The following is a 27,156-nucleotide window of genomic DNA, read 5'->3' as shown; positions in this document are numbered from 1 at the left end:
TGGGTACACACACTTACCATATCTGACACCTGTGACTACACCCTTGCCACATCTGACACCTGTGACTACACCCTTGCCACATCTGACACCTTTGAGCACACCCTTACCGTATCTGACATCTGTGAGTACACACTTACCATATCTGATACCTGTGACTACACCCTTACCATATCTGACACTTGTGACTACACCCTTGCCACATCTGACACCTGTCACTACACCCTTACCATATCTGACACTTGTGACTACACCCTTGCCACATCTGACACCTGTCACTACACCCTTGCCATAGCTGACACCTGCGACTACACCCTTGCCACATCTGACACCTTTGAGTACACCCTTACTTGCATCTGACAACTGTGACTACACCCTTACCATATATGACAACTGTGACTACACCCTTACCGTATCTGACAATTGTGACTACACCCTTACCTTATCTGACAACTGTGACTACACCCTTACCGTATCTGACACCTGTAAGTACACCCTTACCGTATCTGACACCTGTAAGTACACCCTTACCGTATCTGACACCTGTGAATACACCCTTACCGTATCTGACACCTGTGAGTACACCCTTACCGTATCTGACAACTGTGAGTACACACTTACCATATCTGATACCTGTGACTACACCCTTACCATATCTGACACTTGTGACTACACCCTTGCCACATCTGACACCTGTCACTACACCCTTGCCATAGCTGACACCTGCGACTACACCCTTGCCACATCTGACACCTTTGAGTACACCCTTACTGCATCTGACAACTGTGACTATACCCTTACCATATATGACAACTGTGACTACACCCTTACCGTATCTGACAATTGTGACTACACCCTTACCTTATCTGACAACTGTGACTACACCCTTACCGTATCTGACACCTGTAAATACACCCTTACCGTATCTGACACCTGTGAGTACACCCTTACTGTATCTGACACCTGTAAGTACACCCTTACCGTATCTGACACCTGTGAGTACACCCTTACAGTATCTGACACCTGTGAGTACACACTTACCATATCTGACAACTGTGAGTACACACTTACTGTATCTGACACCTGTGAGTACACACTTACCGTATCTGACAACTGTGAGTACACACTTACCGTATCTGACACCTGTGAGTACACATTGCATCTGACACCTGTGACCACAGTCTTACTGTATCCGATGGTGGCAGACTGATGTTGGCCTTTCTGAGCTCACACAGGGTATCTTTGCGGACCAGTGTGGGAATCTGTTTGGACTGACTGTTCAGCAGCTGCTAACCCCAGTGTCAGTGAATGGAAACATTTTTGTTAACAGCCATTGCCTGAAAACCCATCTGCGGGTTTGCTACAATTAAAACCAATCAAGACAATACTCTAAGCTAAATGCATTAACAGATGAAATCTCCCTCCAGACCTGATAGTTTGTTGCAGTGTGTCAGTGCAGGTAACATGTATGAGTCTGGAGTCACAGAGGATTGTCCAGTCACAATTGTAACAAACCTCAGTTGTGAGAAGCATTAGGCCTGCACAAATTTTCAGGTGGGTTGTCCAAAGCAGAAGAGGTTAAAAAACGCTTCTACCTTCTCCTCTGGGTCCTCAGCTGTGACTAACAGACAAGGACCCAACCTGCCACTGCTAGATTGCAGGAGCTTTAATCTTGCGCCATACCTCTGCTATCGGCCGGGATTAAAGCCCAGGACCAAGCTCCGTAAATTTACAGCTTGGTCCTTAAATGGTTAAAATGGAGCCTTGTGTTTGTGTTGCCAGCTGGCGCCTGTCTGTGCCTGCCATTGTGATACTCTGCCACTCTTAAGTACTATATATACATTGTATCATGCGGCCGGTTAATGAGTAACCTCAGACATTAGGATGGCGTTGGCCAATGCTGCTGGCCTGGCTCCCACGTCTCACGGCAGATCAATCGCTTGTACCTGCTGCCCTCTTAGTGGCCCTCATCGATCTCCAGGTCACCTGTTTTATAACATTACCCTTCATATAAGGGTGCCTGCAGTTATGCAACATACTTCAGTATCACAACCTTCACCGGTAGCTGACCGCAGAGTCCAGGCACCTGCTCAGCGCTCTTTATTATAACACACCAGGGCTGGGCGATATACCCGAAAATGAAGATCAATAGATATTAAAGGGGGTGTGCCAAGTTATAAGGTTTATCCCTATCCACAGGAAAGGGGACAACTTTATGATTGGTGGGGGTCTGACTGCAGGTTCCCCAACTGATCCCAAGAACAGAGCCCAAAGCTGCGCCACTGTTCCCTTAATTTCAATAGCAGCGCTAGTACTCAGCAACCTCTGGCACTGCCGGTGTGCATGCGTGCCCTCTACTCCAGGCATGCAGAGACCGTCGGGACCCCTTCTTGAGATTGGTGGGGGTCCCAAAAGTCGGGTGAGCCACTCATACATATTTTTCATGTCTTTTTTAGTAAATATTTTTATTTCCCTAAAACAACAATTCTGTAGCATCTTTTCCTGGAATAATATGTTATTCCTCCTAGAAATTTGTGAATAAATTGACAAGGGAGTCTAACCATTCCTCTTGTCACAGAGGTATATCCCTACACAGTCAGCACTGATTGGATGATGTCAGAGTGTGTAGTGGCACACCTCCAACTGGTAACACCCACTGGTCAATTTATTCATACATTTCCAGGAGGAATAACAGAGGAACGGCACAACACAGAGTTCTAAGAAAAGATGCTAAATAATTATTTCACACAGGATACATACACAGACTTCTCTAAAACTAGACATGTCGGCGGAGCTGATGGGTCCTCTTTAAAGGAACCTGTCATCGGGGTAGGTTCCCTTTAAATTAAGGATGGAGTGGGCCTGTATTTTAAATTTCGACCTATTCCCAACGCTCATTGGTTGCTGAGTCCCCCGAATACATGCAAGCAGTCTTCAAGTGAACACTCGCAGCTGTTGGAGGCCGCAGCTCTGACTGCATGGTTGAAGGCCGAACCATCGAGAGACCGCAGCAGCTATCAGCAGGGACTGTGCATTGAGGAGCACTTGCACATATTTGTGCTCTTGGGAACCAATCACATTCAAATCCAAATCAAAAGGTGGGAGCCAATCAGCATTCAGTGGGAGCCGCGTGGAGCAAGCGCCCCCCTCCCTGTAAAAGTTGTTTAAAGACAACGATTACTTGTTTACACCAGATGACACTCAGCCAGCGACTATTTTAGGTGAGCTGTAATGAAGCGGCTTGTGAATGAATTCTCACTCTTCATCCCATTGGTTTACACGGAACAGCAGTCGCTTACATTTGCTCTATTAAGCGACAATTCGGACAATAAGTGTCCTGTATAAAGCCACCCGAACCCATCAACTTCTGAAGGGCTAAAACAAATTAACTCTTACCAGATGACTTAAGGCCCATTTACACGGGACGATTATCGCTCAAAATGAGTTCAAACAAACGAAATGCAGCGATAATTGTCCCTTGTGAATGCAAAAAAATAGTTTACTATTCCTTCACTTCTCTTTATTGCCGGATCGTGGGATTCCTGCTGCGTGTAAATGTTCCCCGCTCAGCGCTGCACATAGAATGTAAAGGGCTGAGCGCGAGGCCTACGATCCAGCGGTGAACTTTGCACGAGTGCTGACGACCTTAGCAGTGACATCAGGGCTCGGGCAGTCGTTTAGGCGACTGTGGTTCTTTATAAATGCGACAGGCTCACAAGAGTCGCATGTACCAAGTTGTGTTGTTGCCCCTTGATTGGCATTACCGAGGCCATTTAATGGGTACGGTTGCACACGCTGGTTCAGCATTTTCAAGGTATTTGTATGATATCCCATTAAAGGGGCCGACTGCTGCGACGGTTTTTCTTAAGACCATGTTACATTCAATTTTCCACATTTTTGAAACTTCTCCACGCGGGCAGATCTCACCCCTGTTCACGTGCCATCCTCACTGGTTTCATCAGACTTCGCTGACCCGGCTTGTGTATTCTCACAACTTGGCTTCATCTTGGATGCTATTTTTATAACTACCTTGGAAACTTTTGAGCAAATATAGTGAGTGGGACGTGCAGCCCGATCCCTGTGTATTCATGTCGTAATACTGCAGATACAGTTGATGTGAGGTCCTTCTATACTAATGGTCTCCCTCCTGCGGCCATCCAAGTTTTATGAAACTGCAACTCTCAGCATGTTTTGACAGCCTGTAGCTCTGTCAGTGCATAACTAAGAGTTGTAGTTCCACACGATCTCCAGCAGGAGGCCGACTGTAATACCCAACTACACTTCTGCTAGAGTTGGAGAAACGTTTGACTCTGGCAGCACTAGACAAGGGGGACTCCCTTGTAGCCATGATTGCCATAGCTGGTGTCACTGTGGAGGTCTATCTCTCATGAAAACCCATGCACAGGCATTATACTAGCATCCATCAGGCCCTTGCTTGTAACCTTTAGGGTGTTTCACTCGAAGCACAACCCTTATTTTGGCTCGTAATTTGTGTAGGACTGTGACTCATGTCCTGTTTCCTGCCATGGGTGTATTGTTCCTTGGAGGGCACCACTGGCTGGCGGGCAGTTCGCGTTTCCGGAGAAGGTGGTCTCATTTATTGAAAGTGATTAACAGTAAGACTTTCATTATGGGGGGGGGGGGGGGGGTCAGAAGGGCTTGGAGGTCGGCAGTGGCCGCTTTCAGCATCTAATGTGACAACTGAGATATCATTGCATTTCGAATGAAACACCCTGTATACGCTGTATATGTTTTCCACTCCTCCTTGACCCACATCACCACCAGTAAGTCTTCTTCCACCTTTGGCAGCTGTAAATATAGTCCTCAGCTAATTCCCTATTCAGTCTCCTTCTCCCTCTGGCAGCTCTAAATAATGTCTTCAACAAATTTCTCTAGTCACTCTCCTTTCCCCTCTGGCAGCAATAAGTAACTAGCTTATTATAATGAAAGTCTCAGTATGGTTTAATTACGTTTTTGACACTCAAACTTTGAGACCTTCTTACTGTATTATTCCCCTTTGTCCATTAGGTGGCCAGTCTACAAGAAGAACGAAATAGTCTCCTGGCAGAAAACGAGGTGCAGAACGAAAGGTTAAACCAGTTAGACTCCTCCGAGGAGCCCAGCTCACTAGTGGCGAAGAAATACCTCCAGATACAGCTGGAGCAGGTGCAGGAGGAGAACTACAGGTAACGTGGAGGGGGATCTACATCCCTGTCGTCCATCCAGGGGTCTCGTCTGAGGATTAAGGCTTCCATCTGGTTTAATTGACAGACTCGAAGCTGCCAAAGACGACTACCGGGCGCACTGCGAGGAGCTGGAGAGGCACCTAATCGAGACGCAGAACAGGAGCGATGAGCTGGCCAGCCTGGCCGAGGAGTCGAGAGCCCTGAAGGATGAGATCGATGTTCTTAGGTAACTTCTTATCAGGTCACAGTGCTTATAAAACGTATTCACACCCCCTTTCGGACTATTTTATTGTATGACATCAGTCAACCACAGCAGATTTACTTGGGTTTAGATATAGTTTTCTGGCACCGTGATGTCAAAAGAACAAACCGGCAAAGTGCCAGTCATGGGATGGGAGGTAGCAACATGTATTCGCGGTGACCACTTCTTATCCTGGCAGAACTACTGCTGATAAAGCCGCCAAGATGGAATCTACGGTAGAGTCGTACCGCAAGAAACTGGAGGACCTCAGCGACCTGCGGAGACAAGTGAAATCTCTGGAAGACACAAACCTGATGTATATGCACAATACAGTCAGCCTGGAGGAAGAGCTGAAGAAAGCCAACACCGCCCGCGCCCAACTGGAGACGTACAAACGGCAGGTAAGTAAGGTCTCCCCAAGTATGTCCCCTTCCCATCTGAGGATTCTTACTACTGCTCACCTTCCATCTTCATCTTCTCTGCAGGTCCAGGATCTGCACAATAAGCTTTCTATGGAAACCAAGCGGGCGGACACCCTGGCCTATGAGATGACCCGACTCCGCGAGAAGCAGGACGCACTTGTGAAAGAAAAAGAGGTATCAGTATTCGGGCCGCTATAGTCCAGTGTCATGTGCAATGGTAGGGGCAGTTCCTCAGTGACCCGCATGTTGCATGTCTCCAGGTGCCAAAGAGAAAGAGCCCAAAAAATGGCATTTTGCTTCTTTTTTTTTTTTAAATTAAAGACAATTGCAATCAAATGTTTAGATTTAGAATGCCTTTAAAGTATAAAATCAAGCAAACTTTGCAAAAAGTCTTAATGAAAATAAAAATTAAACTGTAGACTTGCCTTGCTGCACACCGGTTTGGTTGTGGCCTAACGAAGGTGTCAGCACATGGGGAACCCTAGTTTGCATGCTTAACCCCTCCAAGCGGGAACTGGGTTTGTTGCGGGGTCTACAAGCTGTTGCACACATGGTTAGTCCCAGCTGTGTGGCTGCTGACGCTGCACGGTCCAAGGTGTGATACCTGAAGTCTGAACAGGTGTGTAGAATACAGACAGGCTAGAGTCAGGGCTGGCAGGAGAGGTGCATAAATAAGATCCAGCTTGTAGGACAGGGCAGGCAGCAGGCAATAGCAGAATACAGAGGCAAGGTCAGCAAGTCAGAGGTCAGGATAGTCAAAGAGGCAAGGGTCAAAACCAGGAATATATGAACTGGGGCTTTGTCATAATGGTAAGGAGACTAATTGCTTAGGCACCTCCATGGGAGAAGGATGCCTAGTATAGGAGGTGTCAGGATTGGTGGCGTTTGAATGCTGGCCCTTTAAAAGAAGGGACAGGAGCATTCGCAAGGCTTACAAGCAAAGATTGGGGAGTGAGCAGTGCGCAGCAGCACTGTGCACCACGTGAATGGAGGCCTTGGTGGCCCACGACCGCCAGAGCAGGTGAGCGACAGAGAGGCGCCGTAACACTATTGCTTTCTATCTACAGCTCCTATGCAGACTTATGTGTCTCCAAGGTAACAGAAAACAAACTCGGTGTAGTCTGATCCTGCAGTCATGCTCCCTGCCATTTGTCCCCTACTTTAGTCTAATGTACTATTGTTAGGTGAGCAAAAATTACAGGTAAGATGAAAGGAAGCATCACTGAATGATCAGACTACACAGGGTATGTTTGTAGTCTGTTACCATGGAGACACATAGATCTGCTTGGGAGCTGATGAATTTTAACCTACTGCCTTTATTCATTTTTGGTGCCTTGAAACATTTGGTTGTGGATATGGCCTCTAAATTCTTCTTTTCTGCCACTATGTAGAGACTAGTGGTCCAGCGAGATGCTCTGAAGGAAACCAATGAGGAGCTGCGATGTTCCCTGGTGCAGCAGGATCACCTGAATCAGTCTAGTAAGTCATGATGGACGGCACATATACTGTATGGAGCTACCAGTGGTGCTCTGAGCTCCACCAGCATGTATTACTGATCCACTATTAATGACTGATATCTTGTATTGGTTAACATGTCGGGTGCTGATTACTGCGCTGCTGCTGGGGTTGACAGTCATTTATATTTGGGACACACAGATAAAACAGAACTTTTGTGCTGCTTTTTTGCAGCGTCCCCTAAGGTAACTACCGGGCATACGTTGAGGAGCTGGGAGGGTAGAGTGGACACTTGTTACAGCGCCACTTACCAAGCTCCCTCCTGGAGGGACACACGTAGCGTCAGCCAGAACAGCGCTGGGCCTCTTCTGGACACCCCTAGGAGAGGGATGGCCAATAAACATGGAAGCAGGACATAAGGTTGTCACGGGTGACGCCACCGTTCCGTTACCCACTGGAATGACCAGTAAATAAATAAAGGAGCCGCGGACATTATTATAGTACCTCAGGTCCCTGGGAACGGTCAGGGCCTGGCAAAACTTTACACATGGAAAACTTGGTACAAGTCACAAATTGCAAAAGACGGCTGTGTAGGCAAAACAGCAGATTTGAGGTCAGGAAGGAAACACAGGATGACAACGGTCCTGCAATCTACGTTATCTGACAGGAATTGCTCCTGGCAGGGAACTCTCCAGAAGAGGATAGGGGTAGGGTCACTCCACAAACACTCACATAGGTCAGTACCTCTGCAGGGGGATCTCTGCCTTTTCTGGACACGTTCGCTCTCAATCTCTCTCTCTCCTCCACGGTTCCTGGTATAGGGACCCTCAGGAACCTCTCCTCCTCTTCCATCACTTCACCACATGAGGGTTAAAGGTACCATGTGGCTGTCTGCTGAAGACTCTGTGATGGACTCCAGACTGACTACCACACCCTAATCACTCATACTTATAATTTCTCACATACCACATGACTAGACAAATACTGATACATTTGCAGACATCTCCCAGTCTCATGCAAACATTAACCTATCACATGCGCAATACACATAACGATGACTAGACAACTTTGTCCAGCGCATCAACAAAAGACGTGACATGTATGACATTTATGGAGGGGCCAGCAACATAGACTTCTGGCCACTACATTTTTTTTGTCAGACTCCTTCCTGTTTATTTCATCTTCTTTTTATTTCTATAGGTGAATCCGGACTCAGGAACATCGACAATCTCGCTGCCGAGCTTCTGCCGGTGGAGTGTCGGTGAGTAGCTGCTTATCGTGTCAGTTGTTTGCAGACTTCCTCCATTTTTATCAGATTTAAGTCAGTCCTGAATGATTTTATGTACTTTCAACTAAACCCGTTTGGGTCAAAAGAGGGAATAGAATCCAGTCATGTGAACGACCGCGGAGAAAATAGTAGATCTTACCAGTAAGTAAGCCTTGAAGGGGTTCTCTACGCATTGAACACTTGCTACTTGCTAGATGAGCTCCTTGCTGATAAGCAGATTGGTCCTGCTGGAAAATCCCAGTGATTGGCTGTCATGTATGAGGACACATAGCAGTAAGGGCTCACACCCACTTGCGGTTTTTTTTTAACACAAATGTCAATGTGACTTTCTAATGATAAAAAGGCATCACCCAAAAATCGCAAAGCACAAACTTGTGATGCCTTTTTAACATTAGAAAGTCCCATTGACATTTGCTTAGAAAAACGTAGCGTTAACGCAGCATTAAAAAAAGGCAAGCGGGTATCTGCTCTAAGGCCTCATGTCCACGGGGAAAATCAGGCCCGCTACGGATTCTCCATAGAGAATCCGTAGCGGGTCCTTCCTGCCCCGCGGACATGAGGGCTGAAAATAACAATTACCTCACAGCACGCTCCGGATCTTCCCTTCTTCGCGGCTTGATCTCTCTGTCGCGGCCGGATCTTCTTTCTTCGGCCCGGCGGATGTGCTCGGCACGCCGGCTGCGTGCCGCGCGCATGCGCCGGGCACATCCACCGGCCCGAAGAAAGAAGATCCGGCCGCGACGGAGAGAAGATCAAGCCGCGAAGAAGGGAAGATCCGGAGCGTCCGGAGCAGGTGAGTATATTCTGATTTTAGGTCTCCCGCGGATCCGGACGTCTTCCATAGGCTTCAATAGAAGCCTGCGGGAGCCGTCCGCGTGGGAGACCCGCACCTAAATGGAGCATGTCCATTTTTTTTCATGCTCCAGATTTTCTTTTATTCACTTTTATTGACCATCCACGGGTATTTATCTACCCGCGGGTGGTCAATGCATCCCTATGGGATGCGGATCCATGTGCGGGTGATCCGCTGTGGATTTTAATTGTTCTTTTGCCCGTGGACATGAGGCCTAAGGGCTCCTTCACATTGGTGATTGTGATATCACAGCAAGAAAAGCGCAGCAAAATCGTAGCTTTGTTCGGGCGATTTTTGAGAGTCAGCGATGCTTTTTCTTGTGAAAAATCGTGCATCGCATCACTGCCGCCCGCGATTTTATCATGAGAAAACCAATAGGAGTTTCCAATGTTAAAAACGTATCACATGAAAATCGCAAGTTCGTGCATTGCAATGTGGTAAAAAGGAGGCTCCATAGGGAAACATGGGCTGGAAAAAAATCATAAAACACAGAAAATGACGTGATTTTTTTTTTCACACCACATTGCATGAATGTAAACATCGCAAATAGGAATGAAACCATTGAAAACCATTGGTTTCATAATTTTCACTTACTCTCGCATTGCACAGAAATCACATGATTTTATCGTCAGTGTGAAGGGAGCCTCAGTGTTTAGTTTACCTGCAGCACCACCCTAGGAGAAATGAGGTATTGCATAGTGTCCATTCACATCAATGGGGATGTCTGTATAAGGCAGGACAGGACAGGTCCTCCATAAAGAGAGACACTCTTTGTAACCACTTTCCATGCTGGCCAAGAGATGAGGATCATAAAGAGAGGACCCTTCTATTAACTCCAAATTCGCTAATGTGTGTGTGTGTGGGGGGGGGGGGGGTATGAAAATGGTGTGAGTAGATCTAATATCGGAGAGTCGCTTTAAAGAAATCCCTTTAGAAGAGATGATAAACCTTCTGGTCACATTCTGGGATAGAAGATTTCTCATGCCGTAGATCCACTAGTCAGCGATTCTTCATTCTGACAGTGATTTGCTAAAATAATGGTATGTCACACCAACACCCAGAAATGACGGCTGTTTCCAATCATCATTACATGGATGGCAGCAAAACGATCAGTTGTGATTTACTGTATATTTTTTAAATTTCGGTAATTCTGTGCTGATCTCATAATTTAAACTTTCAACAGCCAGAGCTCAGGTTTGCCTAAGGCCGCCTGCAGACGGGCAGGTCGGATCCGGCGGCGAGAATTCTCGCCGCGGGACCCGACCCGAGCGCCTGCAGGGACCAGCGTGTACTCATCCGCGCCCGCCAGCTCCGGCTGTTTGATATGCCGCATGCGCAGACCGGAGCCGGCGGCTGGTGAGTGACATTTCTGTGCGGAGCTCTGTGAGCCACGCACAGAAATAGAGCATGCCGCGATTTGTTTGCCGCGCGATATTTCACACGGCCAAATCGCGTCCGTCAGCATAGGATTGCGTTTGTTAACGCAATCCTATGCAGGCTTTCAGCAGCGGAAATTCCACGGGAAATCCCGCCGTGGAATTTCCGCTCATGTGCAGGCGGCCTAATGCAGAGCACCAAATTCTCTGCAGAAGGTAAATGGTAACATTGTGTTTCCCTGCAGTCACCACTAGTGGGAGCTCACTGCAGACATTTATACATTGAATGCAATACAAAAACAGTATGCAAGGAGCTCCCCCTAGTGGTGACTGCAGGGAGCCAGATTTTTATAATGTATTTCTATGTCTATGCAGGAGATTTGGAGCTGTGTAATAATAAATGCTTGTTGAGTTATAGCATTAATTTAGCTGTCGGAAAGGAAATAATGTGCCGCAATACACAGGGGCAACGGGGAAGATCTTAGGCTCTTTTCACACTGTGCTGTTCTATGAAGTTCAGGTTCTTTGTCTTCTATGCAGAAAACTACATAGGGACAGATAGCATCTCAGAGTAGGGACAACACCATAGGATGCCAAGCATGTGGATCGGGGAATGGAAACCCTGTGAAATGGAGACCAAAGGGGTCTCCCTGTTACAGATTGACCCCTATGATTCCGGATCGGTTTTGTCCTTTCTGTACCTGTGTAATATTCTACATAGAAGACGGAAAGTCGGTACGTGGCTTGCATTTGTTAGAAGAGCACAGTGTGAAAAGACCCTTCTGGATATCTCATAGCATGAACTCCTTCACTATTCAGTATCTAGATAGTAAATAGCCCCAGCATGCTGATTGGATCGGGGGACATATTGACTTTGTGTGGGCAGCTGTATACAGTGTTATGGCTCGGCGGGGGATATGTAACTGATCTGCCTTCATTGCAGGGAACTGTTTATTAGACTCCAGCATGAGAATAAGATGCTCCGAGTTCAGCAGGAGGGATCGGAGAACGAGCGCATCGCAGACCTCCAGACTCAGCTGGAAGAAAGGCAGAGGAAGATGAGTGAGATGGAAACAGAGAATCGGTGAGGTCACTCCGCTCGGTGCAAACTTCCAACTACTTTTGGGAAGGCAGTTGTTTACAAGCAGCTCTGGTCTCTCAGCAGATCATGCTCTGCTCACATCTGCATTGTGCCTCTAGTTGATAATGGAAGCTATGACGCTCTACTGTATCTGTCATATGTTGGGTACTGATGGTGTCAGCAGACCCCACTGACTTTTGGTGAGGTACTGTTGTAGTATTAGCTGTTTTGACAGCAAGAACAGAATTGCATACTGCACTGTTCTTGCCATCAATTGTGACGAGATTGCTGATGGAGCCTCTGACTGCAGTGTGAACAGAGCTTTACTCTTGTGTATGCTAGTGCTAGCCTGGATGTACCAGTACACATAGTCTGCATAGTACGGCTTTTATCTTTGAGCACTATTTTGGTCACTAGAATGAATCAAGTGGGGTTATTTGTGCCCATTTGCCAATCAAGCTACTTAGTGGCAAAAGTTTTGTAAGCAGCAGTGCAGTTTAGTCAGTGCAGGCGATGGAGAAATAGAGCGTATGTTCTTTTCTGACATCTAGTGGCCAAAGGAGGAACTGCATCTTCCATTTAGTTTTCTTCATTCAGCTTTGCAGAAAGTTTTATTCAATTCTGATTCTTTGCCTCTAGGACTGTGACTTTTATCACAAATACCTCTGTTTCACAGGCTTAACGAGGGTCGCATGGAGGAGTTGCAGCTGCAGATTGGAGATCTGCAGAAGTCCTTGCAGAATCAGGGCAGTGAAGCAGAAGGCGCTGGAGTAAGTAAAAAATCATCTTAAAACATGAAAGAACAATTGTGCTGTGGCCGTATCTCGTTCATATCTGTAAACTTGCATCATTCACTTTTTCTTCTAGTCCAGCACATTGAAAAAGAAAATTGAAGCACAAATGTAGGTATTCTGTTCTGCATCCACATCCTCCATAAAGGTTAAAGGAGCATCAGAGCAAACTGGTACCAACATTTCTTTTGCAGGGAAAAGTTGAAAGAGGTTCACGATGCCATAGAGACCAAGAAAGAACAGCTAGAAGACTTGAAGCCCGACACAGCAGATCAAAGCGGTAAGTTGTCAAATGGCATCCTCAAGTGATAGGATTAACCCCTTAAGGACCAGGCTGTTTTGTAGCTTAAAGGGGTTGTCTCGCGGCAGCAAATGGTGTTAAGCACTTCTGTATGGCCATATTAATGCACTTTGTAATATACATCGTACATTAAATATGAGCCATACAGAAGTTATTCACTTACCTTCCCTGCGCTGGCGTCCCCGTCTCCATGGCTCCGTCTAACTTCAGCGTCTAATCGCCCGATTAGACGCGCTTGCGCGGAAGGGTCTTCTGCCTTCGGGTCTGTCCGGCAGCAGCGGCGTTCTGGCTCCGCCCCCTTCTACGCGTCATCGCGTAGCTCCGCCCCCTCACATGTGCCGATTCCAGCCAATCAGGAGGCTGGAATCGGCACATGTGAGGGGGTGGAGCTACGCGGTGACGCGTAGAAGGGGGCGGAGCCAGAATGCCGCTGCTGCCGGACAGACCCGAAGGCAGAAGACCCTTCTGCGCAAGCGCGTCTAATCGGGCGATTAGACGCTGAAGTTAGACGGAGCCATGGAGACGGGGACGCCAGCGCAGGGAAGGTAAGTGAATAACTTCTGTATGGCTCATATTTAATGCACGATGTATATTACAAAGTGCATTAATATGGCCATACAGAAGTGCTTAACCCCACTTGCTGCCGCAAGACAACCCCTTTAAGGCTGGATTCAGACGACCGTATATCGGCTTGGTTTTTACGCCGAGCCGATATACGATGTCCTCATCTGCAGGGGGGGGGGAGTATGGAAGAGCCAGGAGCAGTGCTCTGGGATCCCGCCCCCTCTCTGCCTCCTCTCCACCCCCTCTCCGCCACTCTGCACTATTTGCAATGAAAGTAGGTGATGCGGGGCTAAGTTATGAGAATTAGCCCCACCCCTGTCCTGCCTCTCCTCATTGCAAATAGTGCAGAGGGGCGGAGAGGAGGCAGAGAGGGGGCGGGAGCTCAGAGCACTGCTCCCGGCTCTTCCAGCCTCCCCCCCCCCCCTTGCAGAGAGAGACGACGTATATCGGCTGGGCGTGAAAACCCAGCCGATATACGTTTGTCTGAATCCAGCCCAAGGACCAGACACTTTTTAGGGATTTTAGCCATGTGGTGGTTTTACTGCCCTATTTTTTCCTTTAGCTACTAAAATTATTTTTGCTGCGTTTTTTTTTCCGTGACATATAGGACTATTTTAATATCTTTTTCACTGACTTTTTTCCCCTTTTTTTAGTTTTATTGGGGCTAAAAAAATGATTTTTTTTTAAATTTCTAGTTATTTTTTTTCCAATTAGTATATTTACATTAAAATAAAATATGGGAATTGGTTCCTCATTTTGTTTCAGACGTTTTGATATATAATATGTATGGTTTTGGATTACAGGGCGCATACAGCGACGGTTTTGGTTGGCATCTACTTTGGGTCATTTCTTTCTTATGTGTATATTGTTGTTCTATTCTGTTATTTTGCTTTATTTATTTATATAATTATGTTTTTTTACTATCTATGTCTCCATGACGTCACATAAGACCTCTGGGGGACATTCACGTTTTTTCTTGTTTTTTTATTTGACACTTTCCCACTGTAGCTGTGGCATCCATAGGAGTCCCAGTTACAGGGAAAACATCCCCTGTAGTGACATTAGTCACTGACAGAGCTGGCCTGGGTCTAGTACAACCCAGCAGCTCTGCTGTAGCAGGGACTTCTGGGCTCCCATAGTGGAAGTTAAACTTCCACTTTCACTTTCTTGTACACAGTGCTCATTGAGCGCTGTGTACTCTGGGAAGGAGAAGGCAGAAAGGGTTAAAAACCCCTCCTGCCTTCTCCTTCGGGTTATCAGCTGTCACTGACAACCTGTCCTGCCTCTGATTGATTACAAAAGCAGGAGCCTTTAATCCCCGCTCTAATTTTACATACGGCTGAGCTTAAAGCCCGGGACCAGGCAACGTATATTTACGGTGCCTGGTCCTAAATGGGTTAAAGAGCATCTGTCACTGTACCCATACAAATAGGTTCACAATTCTTTACAGATTCATTTCCGATACAAAGCCCTAAATTATTTCTTCTATATAGTTTATTGGTAAAGTTACAGCTTCCTGCAGCCACCACTAGGGGGAGCTTACTGAAGACGGATTTATTATTGGGTTCAATATACATTTGCTATATACATTTGTAGACTTCGACTAGACAAGCAGAATTACGTCCATCTTGTAACCAATGCTCTTTCTTCTCATGCAGCTCAGCGGGTCTTGGAGCTGGAAGCAGCGCTGCGCAAGAAGGACGACGACATGAAAGCCATGGAAGATCGGTATAAGATTTACCTGGAAAAAGCCAGAAACGTGAGTGTAAAATCCAAGGAACATCTGTGTATTTAGGAGAAGCTGGTGCGAGATCTGAACTTATAATTATAATCATAGCCCCTCGAGTAGTGATTATGCTGCGTCACTATGAGGGGCATCAGCTGCAGTCTCAGAAATTTTATCTCAATCCATAAACTAACACTGATTATGATATCAGCAAAGTATACTGTACTTTAATTGCCAACTCGCCTCGTTGGGCTGCAGGACTGCAACAGCGCCACCTTGTGGGTCCTGACTGGGTTGTTCATTACAGGAAAGCTCAGGTTTGGAGCATGTTCGGCCAGGAGTTTGAAGATTCCAGTAATCCAGCAGCTCAGGGTCCTGAGGAAGTCGAATTAATGGAAATTTACTAAAGAGATGTAACCAAGTTTAGCAAATGCACAGATTCAGCAAACTTGAAGGGCTCACTCACACGGGCGTATGTGCATTTGGTCCTCCAAATATGCAGCATTCTAACTGTGTTTGGATATGCATATGTGCTGCACATTTACCGTTTATGCGGGATTTCTTTGCACGTGTATTGCCTGTGTATGTACGGCGTGTTTTACTCGCGCAAAAAATACACAGCCTAAATTATGTCAGAACGGTCCCTCTCAGGTCTCCTAGCAACCTGCGTAAAACACGCAGCAAATATGCATGTAACTTGGGTATTCGCTGTGTATTTTACACATCCATAGACTAGAATGGGTGTATTATGCACGTAAGATACACCAAAATTGGACATGCTATTTTTTTCAGGCATGTTTGAATGCCCCAATACAAGTCAGTTGGGTTTATGCATTCTGTATTACACAGGTAAATACGCCCGTGTGAGTGAGCCCTAATGCGACACCTCAATGGCTTTTGTCAGGTTAAGTCCAATGTAAACTTTGCTGCAACTGTGAATTTAAGGTGTTAAAGGGGTTGTCTCGCGGCAGCAAGTGGGGTTATACACTTCTGTATGGCCATATTAATGCACTTTGTAATATACATCGTGCATTAAATATGAGCCATACAGAAGTTATTCACTTACCTGCTCCGTTGCTAGTGTCCCCGTTGCCATGGTTCCGTCTAACTTCGGTGTCTTCTTGCTTTTTTAGACGCGCTTGCGCAGATGCATCTTCTTCCTTCGGCTGGTCTTGGAAGCATCGGCGTTTTGGCTCCGCCCCTTTTCGCGGCATCGCGTAGCTCCGCCCCCGTCATGTGCCGATTCCAGCCAATCAGGAGGCTGGAACCGGCACACGTCATGGGGCGGAGCTACGCGATGATGCGTACAAGGGGGCGGAGCCAAAACGCCGATGCTTCCAAGACCAGCCGAAGGGAGAAGATGCATCTGCGCAAGCGCGTCTAAAAAAGCAAGAAGACACCGAAGTTAGACGGAACCATGGCAACGGGGACACTAGCAACGGAGCAGGTAAGTGAATAACTTCTGTATGGCTCATATTTAATGCACGATGTATATTACAAAGTGCATTAATATGGCCATACAGAAGTGTATAGACCCACTTGCTTTCGCGAGACAACCCCTTTAAGTGTCAAGTTAACATTTGCTACATCTGTAGATTAGTGTAGAGCCATGCAAGGTAAAGCTATTGATGTTTCTCATGCCATATAATAATATTGCCGCATGTATCACTTTGTCTCCTTTTAGGTTATAAAGACTTTAGATCCTAAATTAAACCCGGCCTCTGCCGAAATTATATTACTGAGGAAGCAGCTGACAGAAAAGGACCGTCGGATCGAGCACCTGGAGGTGAGTGGTGGTATCAGGGTGCTACATGGAGGGGTGCACATACTATTGGCCATGATGGCCTCCTCTGCTTACATGGCAGTACAGATTTAAATGTCCTCTTCCTCCTCATCTCACAGGCTGAATGTCAACTGGCAAAACTGCGAGAGTACGAGGAGAAACTCATAGTGACGGCATGGTACAACAAGGTGAGAGGCAGTACATCCAGGGGGCGCTGCAACCCCACTGGAGGAATCTAGTGCAACCTAGTGAAGACAAGAATGCAGTCCCCTCCTGCACCCAATCAGATCACTATAGATGATTAAGGCTAGCATCGGATTAGTTTGGACTAGTGTTGTGCAAATAAGAGCACCAAATAATATCCACATAGTAGTGCTGTAGAATGTGCAAATACTGCCAAATAATGCTACACAGCGTGTAAGAGACAGTGCAGCATCCATGGAAGATCGCCATGTATTCTAGAATCTAGAATGAATAGCATTGTGGAGCCTGCAAATAGCAATCACCAAATAGTAGTGCCACATGGTGCACAAAGAAGTGTCATACAAAGCTCAAATAATGCCAGTGTTCACATAATGCCGCCACACTGTGCGCAAGACAGCGCCAGATGGTGAATAGATATAAGAGAAATGAAAGACGGATGGAGAGAGAAGGACGTTGAGAGAGGGATGTTGGGAGAGAAAGGGAGACTGAGAAAGGGAGAAAAGACTTGGAGAAAGACTCAGAGGGAGATCGAGAGAAATACTGGGTGATCAAGAGAGGTAACGAGAAACAGATCGAGAAAGGGAGCTTGAGAGAGAGAGGGCGATCAAAAAGAGATAAAGAGAGAGAGAGAGGGATCAAGAAAAAGTTAGAGAGAAAAATAGAGCTTGAGGCTGAGTTCACACAGGGCGGAATCCCACCGGAAATCTTGCGGTTTTGCTGCAGCGAAAAACCGCGAGATTTCCACCGGGGAAGCGCAGAGGGTTTTGGAGTGGCTTGGCTGCATGCTTTTCCGTTGCGGACGGCGCTCCCATAGAGGAGAGCGTGGCCGCAACGGCAAACAAAAACATGCTGCGGCCGGGGAATCTGTCCCGCGTGGACGAGCTTTTTAACCATTCTCATCCACATGGCTGGTGAAAGCAGGGATTAGCGGCTGCAGGCAGATTTGCCGCAGCGAAATTCCACATGGAATTTCTGCGGCAAATCCGCCCTGTGTGAACCCAGCCTAAGAGAGAATGAGATCGGGAGTTCGTAAAGGAGAGATCGAGTAAAAGATTGAGAGAGGGAGAGCAAAAGACATAGAAGGAGATGAAGAATCAGGGAGCAAGAAGGATCTAGAAAAACTGGGCTAGAGATTGAGAGAAGAAGACTGAGAAAGTTTAAGAGAGATTGGGAAAGACCTTGAGAGAGGAGAGAGCAAGAGAAATAGAGAGAGATTGAGAGATCAAGGAAGGGATCGAGAAAGGGAGACAGAAATAGAGTGAGAAGGAGATTAAGAGACAAGGAGAGAGAGACGGATGAAGAAAAAAAGGGATTGAGAAAGAGAGACTGAGAGATGGAGATGAAAGAAATAGGGAGGAAAAGATCAAGACATTTACGGATAACTTTGTTTTTGCAGAACCTCGAGCACCAGAAGCTGGCGATGGAGTCTCGATTAGCAGAACGGAAAGGAAAGGAATCTGGGGCCGGTTCTTTAGGGAGATCTTTCCTGTCTCAGCAGCGTCATGTGACCAACTCGAGGAGGAACGTTACGGTGACCGTGCATTCTGCTTCCCCTAATTAAAGCGCAGCCGATAACACAAACACTGAAGTGCACTTAAGTATTTAAATCAAACGTGTTGGTAGAGTAAGGAAAGAAAAGGCGATGCAGGTCATCAGCTTGTGTCTCCCCCTGGTGGACAATTTGTCTTGAAGTTCTCTAGATGACTTTCTGCAACCCACTGACTAAATCAATGTTTTATTTTGTTATTTTATGGAGAAGATGTGAGTCTTCTACTTCTGTCCTACATCTGCTGTATACCAGGAGACGAACTGGAACTTTGTGTGTTGCTGTACATGTAGAGAATGTCTTTTACAGCGTACCTGTCACCTGCGCTCACTGGAGTCAGCAATGCTGATGAGTTCATTGTAACATCCTGACTCCGCGGGGTGCGAGGTACCTGGTGCCTCTGACCTCTGTAATGTTTTTAGTAACTGATGCTGCATTCTCCTGCACATCGTGAGATCGCACAACCTCCGCCGCGGTCGGGGAGCAGCCGCACGCTTAGGGTGTATTCCCAAGAATCTGTGCAAAGGAAACGCAGAGCTGTCACCGACAGCGGCAACATCAATCATCACTTTATATTGTAATCTGCCTTAGAAATACAAGGGCTGAAACGGGATCCGCTGCTGCCGGTGACAACGCTGGTTTTATTTTGTGCTGTTTTTTGTGAATCTCCAGTATTAACATTAATTTGGTGCTGATGGTTTTACTGTCCTGTTTTACATTTTAATTGTTAAGGGCACAATATGTCCATCTCTGATCACCGGACTACTATATACATTGCTTATCTTGTACTGATCCCGAGATACATCCTGCATTATACTCCAGAGCTGCACTCACTATTCTGCTGGTGGAGTCACTGTGTACATACATTACATATCCTGTACTGATCCTGAGTTACATCCGGTATTATACTCCAGAGCTGTACTCACTATTCTGCTGGTGGAGTCACTGTGTACATATATTACTTATCCTGTACGGATCCTGAGTTACATCCTGTATTATACTCCAGAGCTGCACTCACTGTCCAGCTGGTGGAGTCACTGTGTACATACATTACTTATCCTGTACTGATCCTGAGTTACATCCTGTATTATACTCCAGAGCTGCACTCACTATTCTGCTGGTGGAGTCACTGTGTACATTACATTACTTATCCTGTACTGATCCCGAGTTACATCCTGTATTATACTCCAGAGCTGCACTCACTATTCTGCTGGTGGAGTCACTGTGTACATACATTACTTATCCTGTACTGATCCTGAGTTACATCCTGTATTATACCCCAGAGCTGCACTCACTATTCTGCTGGTGGAGTCACTGTGTACATACATTACTTATCCTGTACTGACCCTGAGTTACATCCTGTATTATACTCCAGAGCTGCACTCACTATTCTGCTGGTGGAGTCACTGTGTACATACATTACTTATCCTGAACTGATCCTGAGTTACATCCTGTATTATACCCCAGAGCTGCACTCACTATTCTGCTGGTGGAGTCACTGTGTACATACATTACTTATCCTGAACTGATCCTGAGTTACATCCTGTATTATACTCCAGAGCTGCACTCACTATTCTGCTGGTGCAGTCACTGTGGACATAAATGACAGTACATATTAATTAATGTATATACACACAGTGACTCCACCGGCAGAATAGTGAGTGCAGCTCTGGAGTATATTACAGGATAAGTAATGTATGTACACAGTCACCACACTAGCAGAATAGTGAGTGCAGCTCTGGAGTATAATACAGGACAAGTAATATTTGTACACAGTGACTTCACCAGCAGAATAGTGAGTGCAGCTCTGAAGTATAATACATGATAAGTTATGTATGTCCACAGTCACCACACTAGCAGAATAGTGAGTGCAGCTCTGGAGTATATTACAGGATACGTAATGTATGTACACAGTGATTCCTCTGTTTCTGTAGAATCTGTACGATGGTGTTCAGAGGTGAATATATGCGTTGCCTTCAGCACAGTGTAAATTCGTTTGGTTTTTAGGAAATTCTAAGAGAGATTATTGTATGGATCTATTTTGCATAGTACAAGTAAGATCACCCGAGGTGGCTGTGCGGGATGGAGGGAAGGGGGGATTATCTGCACAAATATATTTTTAATAATGTCTGTATAATGAAATTATGTTATTTTACATTGTGAACACCTGGACTTATTTCTATGGGGGGCGCCCTTCTCTGAGCTTGGCTCTGGTGCGGTCCTGTCATGCTCATCAGAGGTGTAACTTGAGGCTTCTGGGACCCAATGCAAAATCTGCATCAGGGCCCCCAACTCTGTTTCATTCGTAGTACAAGTCTCTTTATACAGGGAAGAAAGACCTTAAAGGGAATCTGTCACCTCCTTTTAGTTCTATGAGTTAGGCTTATGGGCTGAAAGTAGGAGACCCGCTGAGTCCGGGGATGTAAGTGTTATACTTACCTTCTCCATCATTCCCCCGGTTTGTGAGCTGAACGCTGCCGCTGAATGCATTGAGCGGCGCTGCTAGATAGTACTTGACAGCAGTGAGTGGCAGCTTACTGCACTGAGACCGGGGAACAACGGGAAAAAAGTTTAAAACTTCCATCCTGGACCGGGGGGCACTTACTTTCAGCCCACAAGCTTAGAGCTAAAAGTGATAAAAGTCTTGTCAGTGGGGCCCACCCTATGAGATCCCCACCAATCCTGTGAAAGGGAGTCCCCACAAATCCTGTGAAAGGGAGTCCAACGTCGTCCTCTCCTCCTCGCTGCAGGCTTAGTGTGGTGGAAATTGAAAGGATCAGCGATCAAGCATGTACGGTGCTTTATCGGGACTTGCACTCAATTTTTCTGTCAGCTCCGTTGAAATCCTTGGAAGCTGCACCTGCAATTACAAGCAGCAGCCACTACCCAGGCGGCGGAGCAGTGGCTCCCGCTCCGACCCTAGTGTATCCTGGCACTGACAGCAAAAGGATAATTCATTCACTTACTGTTCATTTTATGTAGGTATTAAAATCACTGTTCGCCGTTTGCCCGTCATTTCGTGTAAAAGGCGATCATTCCCAAACCATTCCCAGGCATTTCCGGACTGCCCTGACAATCAATGATGGACGAGTTGGGGCGGAAATATGCTGAAAAGATTGAAAACTGACAACGTTCCAACATGTAATTTGCCCCGTTGGCTTTAGCTCTTCTTGCCCCTCGTGGTACTTTCTGATAGGATGACTGTTTTATCACGTGGGAGCGATAGTGGCTCAGTGAATGGAGGCGGAGCACCGGAGAGTTCTTAGAGCCGCCGCCTCCATTCAGTCAGTGTGCCAAAGCGAAGCGACTAATGACCAACTTCTCTTCAGTACTGTCGGTCCCGCATTTACACTGACCTAGCAGATGAAATTACTTATTTGAGCCGGTAGTTGACTTATGTAGAAGTACCCTTTAAAGCCGTTTCAGATGGCCGTATGTACAGCTGCGCACAGCTCAGCACAATGTATCTCCGCAGTGAACAAGTCTTTGATCTAAAAGGTTTTTAGCCTAATGAGGTGCAGATGTGTTCTTTTTCCCTGCAGAATTGCGCAGCGTATTTTGAATTTGGGCTCCTCCCATAAACCTCTATAGGGCTCTTACAGCGCGAATACATCGGCAAACAGAGCAGGTACTATTTTTTTTTTTTTTTGCGCACACAAAAATCATACATGAGAACGATCCCATTGGCATCAATAGGTTCTATTCGCTGCGTATTGTGTGCAGAAATACGGCCCCCTGAAACCGCCCTTACTCATGAATGGGGACATACAGCCCTGATGGGTATCCTGTATAGAATATCCGCACTCGTCTTTATCGTCCGATGTCTGGCGTTCTCTATGCACACGCTTATTGTTTTATCTCGTTACCCGTCTTCCAGCCCGCCCTCACTGGTATCTTGGCGCCGGGCTGCCTCTACCTCCATGGTGGAATCCTTCTAGCTAGTCCTTCCCCTGCTGCAGTAGAAAGTAGTCGTCAGCAGCTGGATGAGATCTGAGAAAGGAAGATATCTGGCTGCCATCGGGTCTCGCGCAGTGGAAGAAGGGCCCCCCCCCCACCGGAATGACTAGCTTTTAGGTTTCTCGCCCATCGTTGCTGTCACATTACTCACCATGGCTGCTGCACCCGTGTCACGTTATGTATCCAGCTGTTAATCTGCATGAAGCGGCTGATGATTTGTTTTATATTCTGCAATGCAAAATACTGTATGCAAAAAAACCTTCACCCAGACTGTAACACAGCTTTAAAACGCAAGGAATTTGTGTCTTGTACTCCATTCACATCCAAAGCTGCATTCAGAATTCTGCTGCCTTCCTGTTTACTCACATCACATTAACAGGGATTCCCAACTCCAGTCCTCAGGGACCCCCAACAGGACATGTTTTTAGGATATCCTATAGTAAGATCACCTGTGCAATACTGAGGAAATCCTGAAAACATGACCTGTTGGTGTCCCTGAGGACTGGAGTTGGGGAACACTGCATTAACAGATGCCCTCTGCTGGTTTAGGCCTCATGTCCACGGGGACAGATCCGCAGCGGGTCACCCGCAGCGTGATCCGCGCCCCATAGGGATGCATTGGACACCCGCAGGTAGTTAAATACCTGCGGATGTCATTTTCCCCTGAGGCGCGGATTGCGTGTGCGGGAAAATACCCGCAGCATGCTCCTTTTTAGTGCGGGTCTCCCGCGGGCTTCTATTGAAGTCTAAGGAAGCTGTCCGGATCCGTGGCACACCCGCAGCTCTCCGACGCGGGAGAGCAGGAGTTTAAAAAAAAAAAAAAAGTACACGGCGCATGTCCGCGGCATGCCGAGCACATCCGCCGGGCCGAAGAAAGAAGATCTGGCCGTGACGGAGGGCAGATCCGCAGCGTCCGGACAGGTAAGTAATGCTTATTTTTTGGCCTCATGTCCGCGGGAAAGGAGGGACCCGCTGCGGGATTCTGCATGAAGAATCTGCGGCCGGACTGATTTTCCCCGTGGACATGAGGCCTTAGGGTTTGCATTGCGTGTGGTTGAAGCTTTAGGGGCAGATTTATACGCCAGTCTTAGTGAAATCCGTGCAGAGGTAAGATGCAACAATGGTTTTTTTTTTTAAAGAGACCCTCAGGTCCCAGACAAGCCAGGATGGCTGCAGCTCCTCTCTGACTATCCGATACACAGTGTGCCATTACTTAGCTAACACACTACATCCTGCTCTAAGTAGGGGCTCTGTTCCAATCAAAGGGGGTTGTCTGGTTCCCGTACGATATATCCTGGTTAGTGCCTGCTGTAGTAAAATAAGAAAAGGCAGTATATTTACCTGTTCCTTGCAGCCGCAGCCTGGGTTGTGGCAGAAGTCAGGTGACCACTATATCCTAATCCTCCTGATGTCACTAGAAGTTGGGTGACAGCTGCAGGCAGCGTCACGATCCTGAACTCCTGGCATCTTCTGTCCAAACACTGGGACTACAGTGCTGGATCGTGGCGGCAGGGAATCAGTAACCAGACAACCCCTTTGACTGTTGGCACAATATACTCTGGTAAAAATAATTCCCCAGGATCCTCCACACTCAGGTACCTCCATCTGATGTGAAAAGGGAGTAGTGCGACTTGTCACTCCATAGAAGATTCTTCCATCGCTCTACTGTCCAATGATGGCGCTTCTTGTACCATTGTAGATGGGCTGATGCATCTTCTCTGAGATAACTCACCAGACATTTGCAGGATGAATGGAGGGAAATACCAGCTGAAGTGTGTCAGAAGTTAGTAGAAAGTATATCACAGAGAGTATCAGATGTCATCGGGGCCAAAGGAGCCCCACTAAGTATTAACATATGGAAATAAATACTACTTGTGATTATTGCTCAGGGGTCCAATTACTTTTGGTAAAATAGTGTATGGTGGTGGGAAATGATGGGTCACAAGTAGCACCCAGTCGAGTTCTGAATGAAGCTTTAGATGTGACTAGAGTATAAGAGAAGACGCAAGAGGAGTAAAGAATTGTATTCACAAATTACACTGGGAAACGGAGCTACATTGTAACGGAACCTCTTCAGTCACCAGCTTATAGGATTTTATGGATGATATTTTTGTATAAAAGGTGAGATTTCAGATAAATATCATTTTTCAGGTACTGAATCACATGTTATACACTGGAAAACACATTACAAGGCTTCAGGCCAGAAGACGTGGAACTACAATTCCCAGCAACCGCTGCTCGACCAGACTGATAAAAAGTCAAATGTCTGAATAAATTGTGGTTACATTAAAGTGTCGATTGATCTGTGACTGTTTGTCAGATACTTCGCCGACTGTCCTGATAAAAACACAAGAGAAAGAACATTTTTGCACAAGTGGGGATTTGTGCAAAAATTTGTAGCTTTTTGCACCACCCTCACCAACTTTGGTTTCAACAGTGGGCATGGTTTGCAAGAGGGGGTGTGGCCACTCAAACCAACACATTTATGTATAATTTATGCCAGATGGTGCTATCATTTTTTTAGAGAGTGAATCACACATTATACACTAGAAAACACATTTGATCCCCACACATCTCACAAACAGCTCTACTACATCTATCTTGATTCCCACACACAGCTCTGCTACATGATACATCCATTATGATCCCCACACATCTCACACACACCCCTCTGCTACATCCATCTTGATTCCCACACAAGACAACCACAGCTTGGCTCCTCCCACAGCATTGACATCACCGCAGGTACTTTAGCTCACCGGATCTCTGTGGTGGTGGTAGGTCGGTGTCTTCTATCAGGACCGCTGATAATAACAGTTTTGTTGTATTCTCATTTTGCTATTTTTGTCCTCCCCTTTTCAAGAGCCCTAACTGTGTTGTTCTGTGGGTCAGGCTCTGTTTTTTATATATGTTGTAGGGTGGAGCATGAGAAGCACTCACATACATACTCACTGACAAGTGGTCGTTAGTACCGTGTTTCCCCGAAAATAAGACAGTGTCTTATATTAATTTTTGTTCAAAAAGGTTTAACTTTTTTACATGTATAGCTGCCTGGACACCATTTAAATTGACTTTTTTAATTAACTGTTAGAACTGTTAGCAGGGCTTAATTTTGGAGTAGGGCTTATATTTCAAGCATCCTCAAAAAGCCTGAAAAATAATTTTGCATCCTCAAAAATTCTGGAAATTCATGCTATGTCTTATTTTCAGGGAAACAGGGTAGTTTGATAATGTACATACCATCTGTCTCCACAGCACTTCAGGTTACATAGCAGCTACAGTCCGCACGGCAGCAGATTTACTATTGAACATTCAACACCTTTCTGGCACAAAATTTACCAGAAAACTATTCAACACGCTTTGTGCCACATTTACAATGTGCTTTAGACACCTTTTACAACTTGTACAACAACTGGGTGGTCTTTTGTGGAGAACAGGGACTAGACCTAATGCGACATTGTGCCAAAAGTTTGAGGCACAATTTGTGTAAACAACTAAGCAAACTAATAGGTGGTATAAAGTTGTACTAGACAGCATAAAGATACAGCAGTCTTAAGGCCCATTTATACCAGATGATCGCTCAAACGACAGTTTGCATAAAAATTAATTGGTATTTAAGTAGCTACTCAGCTACTTAAATACCAATTAGGTATGCAAATGAAGCCTTCACTGAACACAGCTAATCGCCCAAGGCTATTATCTCTGCTCAGATCCTTTGTTCTCCATGGGCAAACAATGCTATCAGCACTGGAGAACTACTGATAAAAGTGAGCAACGATTTTTATGTTGGACTGAATTTAACGATCATCCGAAAAGCAGATGATGGGCGCACATTTACACGCACCGATTATTGCTAAAACGATTGCCGATTAGCGATTTTTTAAGCGATAATAGTCTGGAACAGGACGTGCGGAACCGGTTAAAGAAGATTAAAATCGATAAATCGCCAGGCCCAGATGGATTACACCCAAGGATACTAAGGGAACTAAGTGATGAGTTAGCTAGGCCGCTATACCTAATATTTCTAGACACTATCAAGACCGGTGTAGTACCATTGGATTGGCGCATTGCCAACGTGGTTCCAATTTATAAAAAGGGGACCAAAAGTGAGCCTGGCAACTACAGGCGGGTAAGTCTCACTTCAGTAACGGGAAAAAGGGGGTTCAAAGAAGGGCAACTAAACTAATACATGGAATGAAGGGACTGGAATACCAGAGAGGCATCAAAACTGGGATTATTTACTCTAGAAAAAAGGTTAAGGGGCGACCAAATAACTCTGTATAAGTACATGAGGGGACAATACAAGGATCTCTCCCAGGATCTGTTTATACCCAGGACTGCAACAGTAACAAGAGGGCATCCGCTATGTTTAGAGGAAAGCAGGT

At 46.2% G+C, this 27,156-nt stretch overlaps 1 protein-coding gene across 1 annotated transcript in view; it reads left to right on the top strand.

Annotated features, from left to right (window-relative positions):
• The window catches only part of HOOK1 (hook microtubule tethering protein 1), a 48,660-nt gene extending 29,811 nt beyond the window's left edge, over positions 1 to 18,849 (top strand). The window contains exons 9-22 of the mRNA XM_066597752.1: positions 5,026 to 5,183; positions 5,269 to 5,409; positions 5,624 to 5,825; positions 5,910 to 6,020; positions 7,238 to 7,325; positions 8,502 to 8,562; positions 11,762 to 11,902; positions 12,576 to 12,669; positions 12,767 to 12,801; positions 12,885 to 12,970; positions 15,214 to 15,314; positions 16,966 to 17,067; positions 17,184 to 17,252; positions 18,665 to 18,849. Of these exons, the coding sequence (XP_066453849.1) occupies positions 5,026 to 5,183; positions 5,269 to 5,409; positions 5,624 to 5,825; positions 5,910 to 6,020; positions 7,238 to 7,325; positions 8,502 to 8,562; positions 11,762 to 11,902; positions 12,576 to 12,669; positions 12,767 to 12,801; positions 12,885 to 12,970; positions 15,214 to 15,314; positions 16,966 to 17,067; positions 17,184 to 17,252; positions 18,665 to 18,829 (1,554 nt within the window). The 3' untranslated portion in view covers positions 18,830 to 18,849. The remainder of the gene's footprint in view (positions 1 to 5,025; positions 5,184 to 5,268; positions 5,410 to 5,623; positions 5,826 to 5,909; positions 6,021 to 7,237; positions 7,326 to 8,501; positions 8,563 to 11,761; positions 11,903 to 12,575; positions 12,670 to 12,766; positions 12,802 to 12,884; positions 12,971 to 15,213; positions 15,315 to 16,965; positions 17,068 to 17,183; positions 17,253 to 18,664) is intronic.
• Positions 18,850 to 27,156: the final 8,307 nt, after the last annotated feature.

This window comes from Eleutherodactylus coqui, chromosome 3, assembly GCF_035609145.1.
Source record: "Eleutherodactylus coqui strain aEleCoq1 chromosome 3, aEleCoq1.hap1, whole genome shotgun sequence".
Lineage (NCBI taxonomy): Eukaryota > Metazoa > Chordata > Amphibia > Anura > Eleutherodactylidae > Eleutherodactylus > Eleutherodactylus coqui.
Note: the sequence above shows the minus strand (reverse complement) of the source record. Positions and strands in the feature narration are given on the sequence as shown.